General features: G+C 41.3%; 2 protein-coding genes across 3 annotated transcripts in view; one reads left to right on the top strand and one right to left on the bottom strand.

The window, feature by feature from the left end:
- manba (mannosidase, beta A, lysosomal) overlaps positions 1–15,108 on the top strand; it is a 51,119-nt gene extending 36,011 nt beyond the window's left edge. The window contains exons 12-17 of the mRNA XM_072256555.1: positions 2,653–2,871; positions 4,299–4,463; positions 6,712–6,856; positions 11,716–11,858; positions 13,059–13,313; positions 14,256–15,108. Coding sequence (XP_072112656.1) covers positions 2,653–2,871; positions 4,299–4,463; positions 6,712–6,856; positions 11,716–11,858; positions 13,059–13,313; positions 14,256–14,480 — 1,152 coding nt within the window. The 3' untranslated portion in view covers positions 14,481–15,108. The remainder of the gene's footprint in view (positions 1–2,652; positions 2,872–4,298; positions 4,464–6,711; positions 6,857–11,715; positions 11,859–13,058; positions 13,314–14,255) is intronic.
- A 2,128-nt stretch (positions 15,109–17,236) lies between these two features.
- LOC140196778 (nuclear factor NF-kappa-B p105 subunit-like) overlaps positions 17,237–19,175 on the bottom strand; it is a 129,295-nt gene continuing 127,356 nt past the window's right edge. Inside the window, exon 24 of one of the 2 annotated variants that reach the window (XM_072256553.1) lies at positions 17,237–18,352. In XM_072256553.1, the coding sequence (XP_072112654.1) occupies positions 18,225–18,352 (128 nt within the window). In that variant the 3' untranslated portion in view covers positions 17,237–18,224. The remainder of the gene's footprint in view (positions 18,353–19,175) is intronic. The other variant, XM_072256554.1, reaches the window with a different exon arrangement.

Genomic DNA, 19,175 nt, shown 5'->3' with positions numbered 1-19,175 from the left:
GGCATAGCTCAAATGCCATCTATAAATTTGCTGTTGGCAGAATTTCAGATGATGACAAAAGGGCATACAGGAACGAGATATAACGGTTAGATGAGTGTTGTCACTGCAACAACATTGCACTCAACGTCAGCAAGACCAAAGAGTTGATTGTGGACTTCAGAAAGGGTAAAACGAGGCAACACAAACCAATCCTCAAAGAGGGAGCAGAAGTGGAGAGAGTGAGCAATTCCAAGCTCTGGATGTCAATATCTCTGATGAACCTAACCTGGATCCAACATATTGATGCAGCTATAAAGCGGCTGTATCTCATTAGGAGTTTGAGGAGATTTGGTTTATCAACTAAAACACTCAAACTTCTACAAATGTATTGTGGAGAGCACTCTGACTGGCTGCATCACCGTCTGGTATGGTTGGTGGGTGTAGTGTTGCATGGCTACTGCAGAAGATTGAAGTAAGTTGCAGAAACTTGTAATGTTAATCAGCTCTATCATGGTTACCAGCCTCCATAGTATCCAAGAAGTATCTTCAAGGAGCGATGCCTTAGGAAGGCAGCATCTGTCATTAAGGATCCCCACCACCCAGGGCCTGCTCTTTTCGCACTGTTGCCATCGCAAGGGAGCTACAGAAGCCTGAAGGCACACATTCAGTGATTCAGAAACAGATTCTTCCCCTCTGCCATCCGATTTCTAAATGGACATTGGACCTATGAACACTCCCTCACTACTTTTCTATTTCTATTTTTTGCATTACTTATTTTAACTTAACGATTTAAAAGACATATGTATCCTTAATGTAACTCAGTTATTGGTCTATATTTATTTCATTGTACTGCTGCCATAATGTAAACAGATTTCATGACATTTGCCAGTGATATTAAACCTGACTTTGATTCTGATCACTGAAATGTATCCTGTTCATTTTCTTCCAAGCCCTTATCAGCCTTGCCTAACAAAGCTCCACATTCTCATTGTGATGTTTTCACTTGACTGGAGATCAAGGTCGTCACACTCTGTGTTGACAAAGAGCTTCCTAATCTCCCCTTCAATGTCCTGGCTCTAAAAAAGGTTCAGCTGCTTCCTGGGCTCCCTGTGTCTAGGCAAATAGTTTGTTTTCTCATTATGTCGGTTCCTTTGATCATCTTAAGGAAAGGAAAGGATAGATAGATATACTTTATTGATCCCGAGGGAAATTGGGTTTCGTTACAGCTGCACCAACCAAGAATAGAGCATAAATATAGCAATACAAAAAACCACAAACAATCAAACAACAAAATGCAAGCTATGCCAGGTGGAAATAAGTCCAGCACCAGCCTACTGGCTCAGGGTGTCTGACTCTCCATGGGAGGAGCTGCAAAGTTCGATGGCCACAGGCAGGAACAACCTGCCGTGATGCCCAGTGTTGTATCTCGGTGGAATATGGCCAGAGTCCAACAGCAAAAAGTTCAATATCCGGTCTACAAACACATCCCTCGATCGAAAGGTACGTCACATCCGGAGTTTGTCCGGTTAGCGGACAATTTCCCTCCACGCCTCTCTGACATAGTGGGGAACCGCGTACGAGGCAAGTTACAGCAGTGGTTTGCCATTGCCTTCTGCCGGGTGAGTTTCCAAACAGATCACCAGCTCATAACCCAGCACAGAGGGAAAGTGTGCAGGGGAGCCGGCTGGATTCGAGCTTGGGACCTTTCGTCCCGAAGTCCGACACTGATGTCACTATGCCACCTAAGTGCCTTCTGTAAATCATCTCACAACATTCTAACAGTTACTATATTTACTGCACAATATGTTTGCTCTTTTAGGAAATTTTTAAACATTTTTCTCTGGCATCCAATTTTTTTATATGGTTGGATATTTTCAGCCCCACAGATTTGTTGGAAGAGAAGAAGCAGCAAGGTTGACTGAGTGACCAAATCAGTCTCAGTGCTAGTTCCTGTGGGTTTTGAAGCCCCTCAGTAAGATGCACATGAATCATCCGGCTGTTCTGAGAAGGTTGAGCCAATACCTCATGTTAGCTAATACTAACGTGGTTGTCCTTGAAATGTGGTGCATCATGAGGTAGTGCCCAGCATGTCAGGCAGCATCTGTGGGGGTCAAGGGATGCTAGACGTTTCAGGTATAGACCATACATCAGGACCGAGAGTGCAGAGCGGAGATAGCCACTATAAAGAGTTGAGAGGGAAAGGTGAGGCAGGGGCTAGCAGGGGAGAGGTAGAATCAGGCGAGGAAGGAGATGATGGGCAGCTGGAATCAGGGAGAGGAGAGTGGAGGTGGAGACAGGCTGGAAGATGACACTCCCCAGACTACAGCATCTTCAGTCTCTTGTAGCTCAGTTTCACATCAGGGCTTGTCTCTTGAAGAATCAAGGAATGATTTGCCATTTGAAGTTGTGGTAAGCCATTATATTTAGTATTTTTAGAAAAAAAAGTACTCGATGTGAAAATAAAACAGAAAATACAGGAAAACACAACAAATCAGGAAGCATTTGTTGGAGAATTTCAGACAAATGGCCATTGATTAGAACCTCTGACTCTGTTTTTCTCTGCACTGATGTCCCCAATCTCTGAATATCACCAGTTTGCCTTTTGGTACTTTTATGATTAATAAATACTTACCTAGAGTAATTATTTGACTAACACTTGAAATCTGTTCTCAGGAGGATAGAAATCGCCCATATATTACCTCAAGTCCCACCAATGGAGAGGAATCGGTTCAGGAGCACTGGGTTGCCAAGAACCCATATGATGACCACTATGGTGATGTTCATTATTATAATTACTGCAAAGACTGCTTGGACTGGACATATTTTCCAAAGCCAAGATTTGCATCTGAATATGGCTTCCAGTCTTGGCCTTCCTTCTCAACACTGGAAAGGGTTTGTAATATCACCTTTGTTGTTGCATGAATGAAGTCACTGGAGAGCTTGCTGTTTGCTGTTGTTGTTAAACGTGCTTGCTGTTTAAAACGTTTTTTAAGTCCCCAGGATGTGGAATATTGAAATCACTTCACTTATAAAACCTTTTCTTCGGAAATCTAAAATAGACTTTGAAGGCCAATGCCAGCAAATCAGTGGTATATCTATAGCTACCTTTCTTCTGTTTCATATAAAAATAGTTATTAATTTTAAACTAATATCAGTTCTTCTGTGTAGAAGCAATAGATTATGTTGCTATGTAATAAGAATCTTGTGAAACAGCTGGGTGATTTGTTCATTTAGCATCACACATCGAGCAATTTATAATCAGAGTGATAGGGTTATACAGCACAGGAACAGACTCAGATGATCAATTTTCTGTCCTGATTGTAAGAGTCGGTTCTTTCTAATGTTTTAGCTGCTCTGATTCTGCTAAGACGTGAAAATTAGAAATCTGTAGATAATGGAAATCTGAAAGGAAAACAGAAGATAAGAAAAGCATTCAGCAGGTCAGGCGACATCTGTAGAAAGTGAAAGAGTGTTAAAGTTTCCGATCAAGATCCTTAACAGTATCTATAGTTGATGCTTCAGGTATGTAAATGCTACTTATTGACCAGATTTAGTGGTACATCTTTTTCAGGGGTTTGTAATAATTGGAATCATGGAAGTGGATGCTGATATTCACACAACGATCTGTTGTCTTGCTAAACATTTCTCCACCTCCTCTGTTGACAGCTGTGTCACAACTGCTCCTGATGTCAATCTGTACAAATGCTCACACACTTAAATATTCAGGCTCTCACACTCATACATACTTGTGCACTTACGCACAAGATTAGAACATCTCCCATATTTATACGAACATATTTGCTTACACACACACATACTCTTAAAATGCTTGCACATGCATATGTTCCAAATCTTCAACATGCACTCTTGGGCTAATATATTAATCTGAATTGTTGGGTGATAATGAAATAAATTGATAAGATATTATGTGGCATTAGTTGTACCACTAGGTTAGCTAAATCAGTGCAGGTAGAGGTCTGGAGGTGTGAATTTCTCACTCTGGTTCAAAGTTATGTTCATTAGTTGACCTTCCTTGGTGATTTAATCTTCAAGGTATTTGAAAAGCTAGGTCAATTCAGATCTGTGCTGTTCACAGTGCATTTTTTTAAAAGCTAACTAGTTGGAAAACTACTAGAAATCTTCCCCATGTCCTTTTATTTAAAATAGTTTTCATATATTAAGGAAAGCAACAGTGTTGCCACAGAAAACAATCCAAGATCTCCAAGTTAACTTCATTTTTGGAGGAGAAGCAGCATGGGAGTACGTTACATCATTGAGGAAAATTGAGTGTTCCTAAAATATCTTTTCTTGTTGACCAGGTTTCTTCTACTGAAGACTGGAATTTCAACAGTTCTTTTGTTAATCACCGACAGCACCAAACTGCTGGCAATGCATTGTTACTGAGGCAAATCGAGCTCCACTTTAAACTTCCTCAGGGAAAAGATCCCCTGCAAAACTTCAAAAATACACTCTACCTTTCTCAGGTTAGACCAATCACTCCAGTGTATCAGGATAATAGTGTTTGGAATATTGTAATTACAAAAGTAGATTTCATTTTTGTTAACATGTGATTCTAGAAATCTTGGCAACACACACAAAATGCTGGAGGTGGAGGGTAATAAACATTCACCGTTGTGGGCTGAGACCCTTCATCAGGACTGGAAAAGAAGGGGGGGCAGAAGCAGAATGAGAAATAAGTGGGGAAGGGAAGGAATACAAGCTGGCAAGTGATAGGTGAGACCAGGCAAGGTGGTGAGTGGGTGGGTGGGGGGGTGGAATGAAGTAAAAAGCAAGGTGATATGTGGAAGAGGTAAAGGGCTGAAGAAGAAGGAATTTGATAGGAGAGACAGTGGACCTTAAATGAAAGGGAGAGGGGCACCAGAGGGAGGTGATGGACAGGTGAGGAGAAGAGAAGGGGTGGAAGGGGAACTAGAATGGGGTGGACGTTAGAAAAATCTATCAGCTTGGAGACTACAGAGCCGGAATATGAGGTGATGCTCTTCCAACCTGAGTACTGCCTCATCACGGCAGTAGAGGAGGTCACAGACTGATTGGTCAGATTGGGAAAGGGGAATCAAATTGAAATGGGGGCCACCGGGAAATCCCACCTTTTTTGCTGGATGGAGCAAAGGTGCTTCATGAAGCAGTCCCCTAATCTACATTGGGTCTTACTGATGCAGAGGAGTCTGCACTGTGAGCACAGGGTACAATGGATGACCCCAATAGACTCACAGCTGAAGTTTTGCCTCACCCAGAAGGACTGTGAGGAAAGAAATATAGGGATAGGTATACCTCTTGCCTTGCTTACAGGGATAAGTGCCAGGAGGAAAATCAGTGGGAAGGAATGACTAATCAAGGGAGTCATGTAGAGAGAGATCTCTAAGAAAAGCAGAGATTGGGCATATGGGAAAGACGTGCTTGGTGGTGGGATCCTGTTGGTGATGGCGGAAGGTACGAAGAATGATGTGTTGGATACGGAGGCTCATGGGATGGTAGGTAAGGACAAGGGGAACCCTATTCCTGTCGTGATGGCGGAAGGATGGAGTGAGGCCAGATGTGTGGGAAATGGAGGAGATGTGAGTGAGGGCAACATTGATGGTGGTGGAAGGGAAACCCTTTTCTTTGAAAGAAGAAAACATCTCAGTTGCTCTGAAATGAAAAGCCTCATCCTGAGAACAGATCAGTAGAGATGGAAGGGCTGAGAAAAGGCATTGCATTTTTATAAAAGACAGGATGGGAAGAGATTTAGTCATGATAGCTGTGAGAGTCAGTGGGCTTATAAAAAAAATATCAGTAGATTGTCTGTCTCCAGAGGTGACAATGGAGATCGAGAAAAGGGAGAGAGGTGTCAGAGATGGACCAAGTAAATTTGAGGGCATTGTGGAAGTTGATGAAATTGATGAGTTCATTTTGGGTGCAGGAAACAGCATCAATGTAGCCGTCAACTTTATTATTTCTGTTATCAGGATTGTAAGTTTATAATTGTAACTGCATAATACTGAAACTGGAATAGAAACGCAAGTTAAAGTGAAGAAGCAAAAGAAGGCTTATTGATGTTCAGCACAGCCAATGAGAACTCAGACACATAGTACAAGATCACACATTTGCATTTGTTGTTCTGAGTAACTAATCACATTATGAAAGAAAATGGTAAAGCTGAGAATACCAGGAGTTACTGGCGTATTTCCGTAGTAGTTCTGTAAGAGTTAGAATGGTCATTGCAATTTCTTTGCTAATTTAACCTCATAAAGGAGGTCATAGTCTCAGTTTCTGGATGTCACCCATTCTTGGTAGGGCTTGATGCATAATACCAGGCCATAAGAGGAGTGCATAAGCACAGTCTTGGAAAGCTGATACCGTTCCTTCCACAGCTGCAAGTGCATGCCGATTAGCAAGCTATGAAATAGGACTGCCCGTGGTATGAAGGAACACAGCAGCCAACTCAACACATACTGTGGACAGGCTTTGTAGGAATGTGAATTGTTTTCCTTTGGTGGATTAAACAGAACTAATAGTCAGAGGAAACTTAAATTTTAGTGGGTTTCAGTAGAAGTGAGGTCACTGTTTAAAACTTGTTTATTTTAATCCTTCAAAAGTTTGAAAAGCTTGGACTAAAACGAGGAATTTGGGAGTTAAGATTAGGATAATTTGAACTAGGGACTAAATCTTTTTTGATTTGATAACATTGATGTGATGTTTGCAGATTCTAAATCTGGCCTCGTTTGCAAACAGGTTATGCAAGCACAGTGTATAAAAACACAGACTGAATTCTATCGGCGGAGTCAGAGTGAAGTCATTGATGGGAAAGGTTTGACAATGGGCGCGTTGTACTGGCAGCTCAATGATATCTGGCAAGCCCCCTCCTGGGCCTCCATTGGTATGAACCTTCCAATAACAAATGTCATCTTTTCAGCCACTGTAAGCTGTTCTCATACAAAGAAATAAGAATGTTGAAATGTCAGCTTTGTACAGGTGGTCTGAAACATTAAACTGAGTGGATATCCTAAGGTTGGATCAGTGAGTCCATTTTTGTAGCACATTTCATTGTCTTACACATCCGAATATGCTGTTCAGAGAGTGAGGTACATTTTAACGTAGAGCTATATTGGCCACAGATAGTAACGTGATAACGACCAGATAGATATTCCATTTCAGTAGTGTTACCTAGAGGTAAAGGACTGACATTGCAGCAGGGAGATCTCACAGTAGAGAAATGTGCAATATCTTTATTCCCTATCTGTGGTTACTAGGCCTCAGATTAACATTATATAAAAAATCTGCACTCTGCATTCAGGGTACTGTTTGTATTGCCAGTGTAGATTTTTAAGGAAAGCTTTCAAGTCTCTGGAGTGGGTTTTGACTCACAGGTGTCCCTGGACTACTGGGAATGCCATCTAAAAATGCACAGAAATTTTGTTTTTCTCTTGTTCATGGGCTACTCTCTGTGAGATTCCTTGCTAGCTAATCCAGTTTAGGCTACTCTAAATATTCCTGAACAGAAACTACTGGAGCTACACATTTATAGTGATGGAAACTTGTTAAAGATTAACAGGAACTGCATGTGATATATTATTTGCTTAAATGAATAAATTATAAGGTCCCCACATGAATTTGTGACACCTTAAAGTATACATGCTATCTTAGAAAGTGCAAGTTTGAGAAGTGATTTTCCCTTTGGTTTCAGGTTTGGAATTTAATTCTTGTAAGCTAATTACCACTTCCTAATAAGGAAATAATCCCATGCAATGAAATAGATATCTTTACTGTTTGAATATTTGAAAGTAGTTCCTTGCTTTGGAATGTTGAGGTACCAGTTGTAAAAGGACCTGTTGCACTGCTTTCATCTTAGCTCAGCTCATTAGTATGTGCCACTGTTGGAGGCCACCCTGGTGTCTGAGAGCAGCAAGGTACCAGGGAATTTCCCCTCCATCTGAGCCTCCAAGTGACCTTTGTGATCCAAGATAAATATAAAGAATCACTGAGCAGAGGCAAACTGTGGCCTGATTGATCATGATCAATCCCATAGTCTTCAGTGAATTGATGTACGGAGGATCTTGGCTTCCAAGTTCAAACCTCTCTAAAAGTAGTAATGCATATAAGTGGAACTCAGATGGTGAATGGCATGCTAACCTTTGTCACTAGGGGCAGAGTGCAAGAATGAGGAAGTTATGTTGCAGCTGTGTAAAACTTTGGTAAGACCACACTTGGATAATTGTGTGCAGTTCTGGTCACAACTCTGTTGGAAGGATATAGGGGCTTTGGAAAGGGTGCAGAAAAGCTTCATCAGCATGATGTCTGGATTAGAAGGTACAAGCTTTAAGGAGAGGTTAGATAAACTTGGGTTGTTGTTCCTCCCCTGGCTGTTCATTGCCATCAGCTGGTCTGGGGCATTTTGGATCCTTCTCTCAAGATATCTTTACAAATACACAGAATTTAAAGTTCTAACTTTGACAGAATTTGACCACCATTAAAAATGTAAACCATTAGAAAGGAACCCAGAGTGATGCTGGACAGTTCTGGGAATGTTGTACGTTGGAGCTGTTGTCTTTCCAATGGGACTTTATACCAAAGCCTGTCATGTGTATGTAAAAGGTGTCATGGTACTCTATTGAATTACTCCCAGTGTTATGGCATGTCCATCACAGACCTGTTCCCAGTGGGCCCACCACTGACCCAGACCTGAGGAGGGTGAAGATAAAATATCAATATTTAAGGCATTTAGACAGACACATGAAGAGTCAGGCAATGCAGGGATATAGAACATGCAGGTAGATGGGAGTAGTTTGAGTGGCATCATGGTCAGCACGTTGAAAGGCTTGTTTGAGTACTGTACTGTTCTACATTCTTAAATGAGATGTGCAGAGTTGTGAAAAACTGGATAGACCATAAGACATAGGAGCAGAATTAGGCCATTTAGCCCATCAAGTCTGCTCTGCCATTCAATCGCGGCTGATTTTTTTTTTTCCCTCCTCATCCCCACTCCCTGACCTTCTCCCCGTAAGCTTTAATGCTGTGTCCAGTTCAGAATCTATCAAGCTCTGCCTTAAATACACCCAACAACCTGGCTGCCACAGCTGCCTGTGGTAATCAATTACACAAATTCACCACGCTCTGGCTAAAGAAATTTCTCTGCATGTCTGTTTTAAATGGATGCCCCTCTGTCCTGAGGCTGTGCCCTCTTGCTCTAGACTCTCCCACTATGGGAAGCATCCTTTCCACATTTACTCTGCCTAGGCCTTTCAACGTTCGAAAAGTGTCAATGAGATCCCCCCTCCGCATCCTTCTAAATTCCAGTGAGTACAGGCGCAGAGCTATCAAATGTTCCTCGTGTGATAACCCTGTCATTCCCAGAATCATCCTTGTGAACCTCCTCTGAACCCTCTCCAGTGCCAGCACACCCTTTCTTAAATGAGGAGCCCAGAACTGTTCACAATACTCAAGGTGAGGCCTCACCAGTGTCTTATAAAGCCTCAGCATCACATCCCTGCTCTTGTATTCTAAACCTCTTGAAATGAATGCTAACATTGCATTTGCTTTCCTCATCACCAATTCTACCTACAAGTTAACCTTTAGGGTGTTTTGCACAATGACTCCCAAGTCCCTTTGCATCTCAGATTTTTGGATATTTTCCCCAGTTAAAAAATAATCTGCACATTTATTTCTTCTACCCAAGTGCATGACCATGCATTTTCCAATATTGTATTTCATTTGCCACTCTTTTGCCCATTCTCCTAATCTGTCTAAGTCCTTCTGCAGCCTTCCTGTTTCCTCAACACTACCTGCCCATCCACCAATCTTTGCATCATCTGCAAACTTGGCAACAAAGCCACCTATTCCATCATCTAAATCATTGACATACAGCATAAAAAGAAGTGATCCCAACACCAACTCCTGCAGAACACCAGTAGTCACTTACAGTCAACCAGAAAAGGATCCTTTTATTCCCAATTGCTACCTGCTACCAATCAGCCAGTGTTCTAACAATGCCATTAACTTTCCTGTAATACCATGGGCTCTTAATTTAGTTGGCAGCCTCATGTGTGGCACCTTGTCAATGGCCCTCTGAAAGTCCAAATATATAACATCCACTGCATCCCCTTTATCTATCCTATGTTTAATCTCCTCAAAGAATTCCAACAGGTTCGTCAGGCAAGATTTTCCCTTAAAGAAACAGTGCTGACTGTGTCCTATCTTGTCCTGTGTCACCAATTACTCCATAACCCCATCCTTAACAATTGACTCCAACATCTTCCCAACCACTGAGATCAGACTAACTGGTCTATAATTTCCTTTCTGTTGCCTTCCTCCTTTCTTAAAGAGTGGTATGACATTTGCAATTTTCCAGTCCTCTGGCACATGATCTTGAATTCTGGCATGGTGCAGTTCATATGGTGTGGGTGACTTGTGTATCCTTATGTCTTTCAGCTTTTGAGCACCTTCTCCCTTTTAATAGTAACTGCACTCATTTCTCTTCCCTCACATCCTTCAACATCTGGTATACTGCTAGTGTCTTCCACAGTGAAAACTGATGCAAAATATTCATTTAGTTCATCTGCCATCTCCTTGTCCTTCATTATTATTTTTCCAGCCTCATTTTCTAGCAGCCCTGTAACAACTCTCATTTCTGTTTTATTTTTTACTTGAAAAAGCTTTTACTATCTACTTTGATATTGTTTGCTAGCTTGCTTTCATATTTAATCTTTTCCTTCCTAATAATACTTTTAGTTGCTCTCTGTAGGGTTTTAAAAGCTTCCCAATTCTCTGTCTTCCCACTCATTTTTGCTTTGTTATATGCTCGCTCTTTTGTTTTTACATTAACTTTGACTTCCCTTGTCTGGCACTGTTGTAGGCATTCAACAAACTCACTCTCTTGAGATCCATTACCAGCCTAATTTTCCCAGTTGATCCGCATGTTGAAATCTCCTATGACAATCATAACATTGCCCTTTTGATATGTCTTTTCTATTTCCTGTAGTAATCTGTGGTTCACATCCCAGCTACTGTTGGGAGGCCTGTATATAACTGCCAACAGGGTTCTTTTACCCTTGCAGTTTCTTAACTCAACCCACAAGGATTCAACATCTTTCAATCCTGTGTCACATCGTTCTACTGATTTGATGCCACTCTTTCCTAGCAGGGCCATGCTAACCCCTCTGCCTACCTTCCTATTCCTTCGATAACAACGTGTAACCTTGGACATTCAGCTCCCAAATACAGCCATCCTTCAGCCATGTTTCGGTGATGGCTACAACATCATACCTGACTACCTGTAATAGTGCAACAGGAATGGATAGAGTGAACAATAGGAATTTACCTGACTTGAGTAGAGATGTTAGTAATTCAGAGGAAATGTTTAAGTTACTTGGTCATAGGACTGGAGGTGTTGAGGAAAATCTTTTTCTCTCAGCTTATGATGGGAGTCTGATGAAAGGATATAGGACAGAAACCTTCAAGCCAGCTAAAGCAAGTCATGTGAAAAGAATTTGAAGAGCTGGGAGTGAGAGGAAGCCTTAACAGCTCCATTTTTAAACAACATGGACACAGTGGACTGAATCGCCCTGTGCTTCATAAATCTCCTTACTCTCACTATTATATTGGTAAAAATTGTTTTAATGGTAATTTTAAAAATCTTTGTTCTTTCAAGCCACGATTTCAAAGTAAACCAATAGAAATCAAGTTCCAGTTATAGATATCATTAGACTGATTAGTGGAAATGTTTGTTCTTTTCCTTCCCAGAGTATGGTGGTAAATGGAAGATGCTTCATTACTTTGCACAGAATTTCTTTGCTCCTGTTCTGCCAGTAGCTTTTGAAGACCAAGGGACCATGATAATCTATGGAATTTCCGATCTATCCACAGACCTCCAACTTGTTCTTCAGGTATGTTTAGACTAGAAAGGCTATTGGTTCAGGTTAAGCTACTACCGGCCACCACTTTGTACATTAATCCCAGTAGAGATTTCTGACTGCTTCAATTTCTGGTTTCCTGGTGTAAGATTGCTTTTCTGACTGGAAATCTATGACCTGTGGTGTACTGCAGGGATAGATGGTGGATTGTTGTTTGTCGTACATGAAAATAAAACTTGGATGAAATGGATTCTGATTTTGATCAGGAAGTCTGTTGATGACACAAAGTTTTTGGAATTTAGATAACCAAGATGGCTGTCTAAGAATATAGAAGTCAACTGGAAAATTGGGCAGTGTGATGTCAAATAGAATTTAATCCAGACAAATATAAGGTAATGCACTTTGGGAGGTCAGATGGCAGGATGACATACAGTAAATTTCAGGGATTTCAGGAGTGTTAAACTTTATGCTGGAAGAACTCAGCTGGTTATGCAACATCTGTGGGAGGAAAGAAATTGTCGACTGTTATGTACAGAGAGACCTTGCTTGCCGAAAGTGGTGACATAGGTGGGGCACCGAATATAAAAGTTGGGACGCTACAGTTGTACAAAGCATTGGGTAGACCACTCTTAAGAGTATTATTTACAGTTCTGGTCACACAGTACAGGCAGGATGTGATAACATTAGAGAGCAAACGAGGTTCATCCGGTTTTGCCTGGAAAGAAGGACTATAGTTTTAAGCAGGGATTGGATAAACTGGGTTTATGCTGAGTATCCACCCCACCCCACTGGGGATAACTGTGTCCTCCCCCCCCCACACACACACTTTGGTAACTGTCTCTTCCCCACACTGGGCACCTGCCAGTGCTCCTGTTACTAATGGGTAGTATGCTGTTAATGCAGTTCCTGTGTGCTGAGGTCCTGTTGTGTTGTTTCACATCTCTGTGATCGGAAATTCACGGGAAGCATTCTAGTCCTGTTACAGCCTCAGGCGGAATCACTTTGCTTATTCAGTCTCAACTGTAACAACGTGCACTGCCTTGGAATTGAATAAACTGAATCCATAGACAGAAGTAAGTTATTGACTCAGCAAAGTATACTTTTCTTCGTGAAGGTCACTTGAGGGATTGCATACTGTCTCTCTGAGATGAGGAGACTTGCCAATATAATGCTCCTAAATGGAATACGTTGCAGTAATGGTTTTGTTTAATTCTGAACGTGTTTGTTGTGTAGGTTCGGCTTTACCAGTGGAGTCTTATGGAACCAGCATGTGTTTTCCACACGGAATCCTTCACGTTAAAGGCAAGGAGTGCAGCCCCCGTGTACAAGGAACTGACAGATGATTTGCTGAAGAGTTGTAGCTGCAGCCGATCTCACTGTGTGGTCACCTTTTACCTTGAGGCTAACAGCCAGCAGCTCGGACCAGCTAATTATTACTTGCTGACATCTTTAAAGGATGCTCAGACACTGAGAAAGCCACAAATTAACGTAAGTAACAACAACATATCTCATCATTCACTCGTACCTCACAGACAGGTAAATTATCAATTTCGGTGGTGAATTACATTCAGTGGCCTGTGCCTAATAGATTGGCCACTGAGTGAATGTTTGCCGTCTTCTGCAGATGCAGCCCGTCCACTTCAAGGTTAAACATGTTTACATTCAGAGATGTTGTTATGCACACCTGTATTGTGATGCACGGTTATCTGGTTACTGTTGCCTTCCTATCAGCTTGAACCAGTCTGGCCATTCTCCTTTGACCTTTCTCAGTAACAAGGCATTTTCGCATTCTGTCACATTTCTTCCCCATTCTGATCTTTAGTCTGACAATAACTGAACCTCTTGACCATGTCTGTGTGCATTTATGCATTGAGTTGCTGCTATGTGATTGGCTGATTAGATATTTGCATGTGTATATTTGTACCTAATAAAGTGGACACTGAGTATATGAGCTGTGGGGGGACATCTCAGTGGAGACCAAGTTATCCAAAGGCACCTGTCTCTATGGATTAGGACGACACTATATACTAGCAAGGATTTAGAAAGTTTATCACTCATTAAGTCCTTCCCTGGTTTAAAAACATAACAGACACACTCATCTGAATTAAATTCCAGTTGCCTTCCCTTGTCCCTCTTTCTGCATGCTTGTAGTCGCACCCTGGCACTGTACTATAGCTGGGAATAGCAGGGTATACATGGAAATTGGAGGGATGTACAGGGTTTACAGGACTACGGGAATGGGGCAGTGGGTTACATGGGGAATTGTGGAGTTATAGCCAGATGTGGTAAGGAATGTGTGGGTGGTGAAGTATACACGGGGCATTTTGTGCAAACACAGATCAGGGTTTGCCATAAATACACTAAGAGATTATTATGTCAGTGTATTTGTCCCATGAGCAAGTTTTACGTTTGAGTTCCATTGTTTCCTAGGTCACCATCAGCCAGCAAGGGGACATATACACCATTAATCTGTGGACCAACAGTATCGCTCCTTACGTCTGGTTGGATGTAGGGAACATCTCAGGGAGGTTCAGTGACAATGGCTTCCTGATGTGGGAGAAGAACAAGCAGCTATCCTTCATCCCATGGAGTTCCACCAGCATCTCCAAACTGAGGAAGTCTCTGACCATCCACACCCTCCAGGATGTATACTAACTGTTCACATCTTAAGGCTGATTCTCCCAATAAGTGAATGAACATCTCTGTCTGTGTGAGTAATGGTCAGCACACTCAGGACACTGTTGTTAATGTCAGTTGAAATCGATGAATATTGGACTGTGATGTGCATTCATAATGGTGGGCCATTCATCTAGTTTCGTTCAAGAAAGGGTGCATTTAAACCAAAAACAAATCAGGAAGTCAGGATTGAAATTTTCAACTCAGGATCTTTTGATAACTTTTAATAATTTGGATTTGACTCCTACCAGAATAACAAACATTGCTGTGCTCTCCCTGGTTTTGACAATATTGCAACATTCCTTTATCGATATGCTGCAGACTTTGTGTTCACTTCTGTATTATTGGTTGAAGCCCATCTCAGAAATATTATTATGCTTTTTATAAATCTGTGCTTCAATTTTGTTCACGTGTGACCTCTCTGAATGGGTGAACTAAGGCAACATCATGGACAGAACTGATGAATTTTCAGATCAAACTAATTGTTTAAAAAGACAATATTTAATTTGAAAATATTGAGGAAGAATTTGTTTTCTCATGTTAACAGTTCTGAAATTCTGATTTCATTTCCAGGATGCACTGATTAAATTTATATACATATTGAGAACCATGGTGTATAGAAATCTTCCTTATTTAAATATACCTAATGAATTGGCGGGCTTGAGGAGCGAGTGGATAGAATGGACTGTTTTCACTGGAGTGAAGGAGGCTGAGGAGTGACCTTATAGTGGTTTATAAAATCATGAGGGACATGGATAAGGTGGATTATCAGTCGTTCGTCTGAAATGTGTGTCAGGGCTCAGAGTATAGCAAGGATAAGGGCCAGGATCTGGAACAGGCACCTGGAATTTGATGCCCTAAAACAGGCATCTAGAATATGCTGGGTGGGTGGGTGGTGACAACCAGAGTTGGGATCCTGAGCTCCCTCTAAGCTCACCAAGTTCACTGGAAAATTTATTATACTATTGTGGCTCTGCCAAGTCAGGACTTTACTATCTGGTGTGTATCTGAATATTTCATTCCCAAAAGAACACTGCTTATTTGAGTTATAGAGTTATATAGCAGGGAAACAGTTCCTTTGGCCCAACCTGTTTATTCCAACCAGGATTCCATTCTAAGCTAATTCCATTTGCCTGTGTTTGGCCCATGGCTTTCTAAACCGTTCCTGTTCATGTACGTTATGAAAGTTGTTAATGTATTTATCTCAACCACTTCCTCTGACATCTCATTCCAAATACCAACCACTCTGAGTGAAAATGTTGCCTCTCAGATTCATTTTAAATCTTTCCTCTCTCACCTTAAAACTTTTCCACTTTTGGTTCCCAAATCTTGGGAAAAAGATTGTGTGCATTCATTCCATCAATGCCCCTTATGATTTTATACACCTCTATAAGGTCACCCCTCAGTTTCCTGTACTCCAATGAAAAAAGTTCTAACCTGCTGAACCTCTCTTTATAACTTAGTCCGTCTAGACCTGGCAACATCCTCATGAGGCTCCTCTGTATTCTTTCCAGCTGAACACAATATTGAAATGCAGCCTCACCAATGTCTTGTGCAGCTGCAACATAACATCCTAACTTCTGTACTCAGATTGTTGAAGGCCAACGTGCCAAAAGTTTTCCTTCATCACCCTATCTACCTGTGACACCACATTCAGAGAACCATGTACTTGTAACTGCCTGGTCTCTCTGTTCTACAACATTCCCCAGGGCCTGACTGTTCTTTGTGGAAGTCCAACATTGATACGTCATTCCAAAATGCATCATGTCAGACTTTGCTGAATTAAACCCCATTTACCATTCCTCAGCTCACTCGCCCAGCTAATCAGGATCCGACCGTAAATCCTGATGCTAAATGTTTGTCTGTTCTGCTTAAAATATATGAAATAGTAGGAATAGCCAACCAGTAGCTTGTGTCTACTCCACCACCCAAAAAGATTGTGGTCACCATTTTCCTGAACTAACTCTATATTTTTTGATTCCATTAATATGTATAATTTGCTTTGGATACGCTCAATGCCTACGCCTCCATGGCTCTCTCAGCTTGAGAATTCCAAGATTCACCACCGTCAGGTAAAGAAATTTGTTCCTATCTTAGTCCTGAATGTTGATTGGCTGACCAAGTCTTCCTGGGACAGTAACCCTGTTCCTAGACTCCCCACCAAAGCAACGACAGCACCAGCTCCAACCCCTGTAAGACAGGGGTCCCCAACCCTTTTTGCACCGCAGACTGGTTTAATATTGACAATATTCCTGCGGGGGGGTGGCGTTCAAGTTCAACAGTGCGTGACAGGGAATGAGGAAAGGTGCAGCTGACTCATATCATTTCCTTGCCGCCCGGTGGTTGGGGACCACGGCTGTAAGAAATTAATACGTTTCAATAAAATAGTCTTTGACTGTTCTTAAACTCAATAGTGCCTAGGTCCAATCTGTTAAATTGTCCTCACAATACCAGGAGCCAATTTGATGATCTTTACTGCACACGCATCTGCCATGCCAGAGCAGTATACCTTCAGCAAAGACCAACACAGCAATGACTTTACTGCTGGTTAACTTTCAATGATCAATCTACAAGGATGTTAATCACTGAGAGGGACCTTAAACAATAACTCAATTTCTCTCTCCACAGAAGAATTACTGGATATTTCCAGCATTTTGTTTTGCTTTAAAGATTTTAACATTCCTGAGACTTGTAGAACTGGTGCAGATCTTCAAACTCAAGTTCAGAAATGAAGATTGCTATAGTCACTGATTGGTTTTAATTGTTTATTTAAAAAAAGCTTATAATTTCAAAGTACCTATTTCAAGCAAAAATATAAATTTTGGAACTCCTGCTGCTGGCTGTATTTACAGGATCAGTTTGGAATGTGTAAACGATTAATGGTGAGCTGCTCCTGCATGAACAATCCAGTTCTTTGTAAAGACAATTTGCAGCTTGGCTCATCAAGAATCCAGAACCCGTCCTCCTGCCCACCCCCAATACACACTAGTTCTTAGCAGAAATAAACAGCTCCAAGGAAGCTGAGGGAGGAGAGACCCAAAGGCAAAACTTTGTTTAGCAGATCTCTTCACAGTGCCCTCACAAAATCAGAACAGTGTAAGTAAGCTTTAGAGCAGGGGTTCCCAACCCAGGGTCCACGGAGCCCTCAGTTAATGGTAGGGGTCTATGGCAAAGAAAAAGAGGTTGGCAGCCCCTGCTCTACAGCCAGTGACGTTTCTGAAACAGACACTGTTGCAATACAGGAACTACTGCAGTCAAAGCATGCACAGCAAGATCCGAGAAACAGTGCTGTGATTGCAACCATATTGCCTGTGGTAGATCTTGGCAGGAGACTAGGAAAGTCTTCTCTGATTGCTGCAACAGTACTCCAGAAACTTGTGCATCTGCCAACACTTTGGCACACCCTCAGTACTGCACTGGAAATGACAGACTGCCTTCTGCACCCAGGTTGTAGGATGGAAATATTGGCAGCCTCAGTAATATGTTGGCATGAACATATTTTAAAATAAAAATAATAATAAAGCTGAGTGTGCCGGGTATATTCCATAGGTTTGAGAACTTAATTAACTTGAAGCACTGACTTTCAGATATTTAAAATAATTATGCCTTATGGCAATAATCAAACTGAAACCACAGTGATGGGCTGGGTTTGAATAGAATTTCTCTCATTCCAATAAGTTCAGGTAATCAGTGGAGATTAGCTTGTTGGCCACTTGTCAGGGCTCACATTTTCAAAGAAGCTTCATTGTTGAAAGACTCCGATGTCAAATGGCTGAGTTTCCTAAATGAGGTTTCCACACCGCTGTCGTACACGCTGTCACACTCCTGGGACTTGGCGTCGACCTGTACAGCTGGGTGAAAGCAGTGAGAGGTTTCAATTCCTTATTTGAAAGTCCGTGCAAAAACTCAACACCTTTTATTTTTCTGATTTAGTAGAATATGGTTAACACTTCAACTCATCTTGAATCAGAAACTAGGGATCATTTTAAACACACTGTTCTCAGTTTGATGCAGAATCAGAATCAGGTTTATTATCATTGTTGTGACATTTGTTGTTTTGTGGCAGCAGAACAGTGCAATATATAAATATGCTTTAAAATATAATAAGAGGAAATATACACATTAAATTAGTACAAAAAGAGAACAAAAACAGTGAGGTAGGGTTCATTGTCTGTTAAGAAATTTGATAATGAAGGGGAAGAAGCTGTTCTTAAAATGTTGAGTGTGTGCATTCTTAATTTTTATTAAATCTTTTGGGATGCAAGTATTCCTACTAATGAGACAAGTGTTAGGGATGATAAACTATTCACTGTTAAAAGAATGCAGTGGTCACCACCTGATGGAATGCTGTACACAAGATTTATACAGCCTGTGATTAAAACCTGATCACTGAAGATCCCTTTCCTGTGATTATTATCTGTCCAAGGCACAAAAAAATCAGTATTAACCCTGCTGCAGGGAAGTTTTAGTTCTTTTCACAAACTTACTTAAATTCAAAGTAAATTTATTATCAAAGCATGTATATGCCTATACTACTCTGAGTTTCATTTACTTGCAGGAATTCACATGAGCGAAGACTGACAAGCAACCAGCGTGCAAAAGACAAACTCTGCAAATACACACACACACACACACACACACACACGCAATAAACAAACGAATACTGAGAACATG

Source organism: Mobula birostris, chromosome 4, assembly GCF_030028105.1.
Source record: "Mobula birostris isolate sMobBir1 chromosome 4, sMobBir1.hap1, whole genome shotgun sequence".
Lineage (NCBI taxonomy): Eukaryota > Metazoa > Chordata > Chondrichthyes > Myliobatiformes > Myliobatidae > Mobula > Mobula birostris.
The sequence above is the reverse complement of the archived record's forward strand: the minus strand, read 5'-3'. Positions and strand labels throughout refer to the sequence as shown.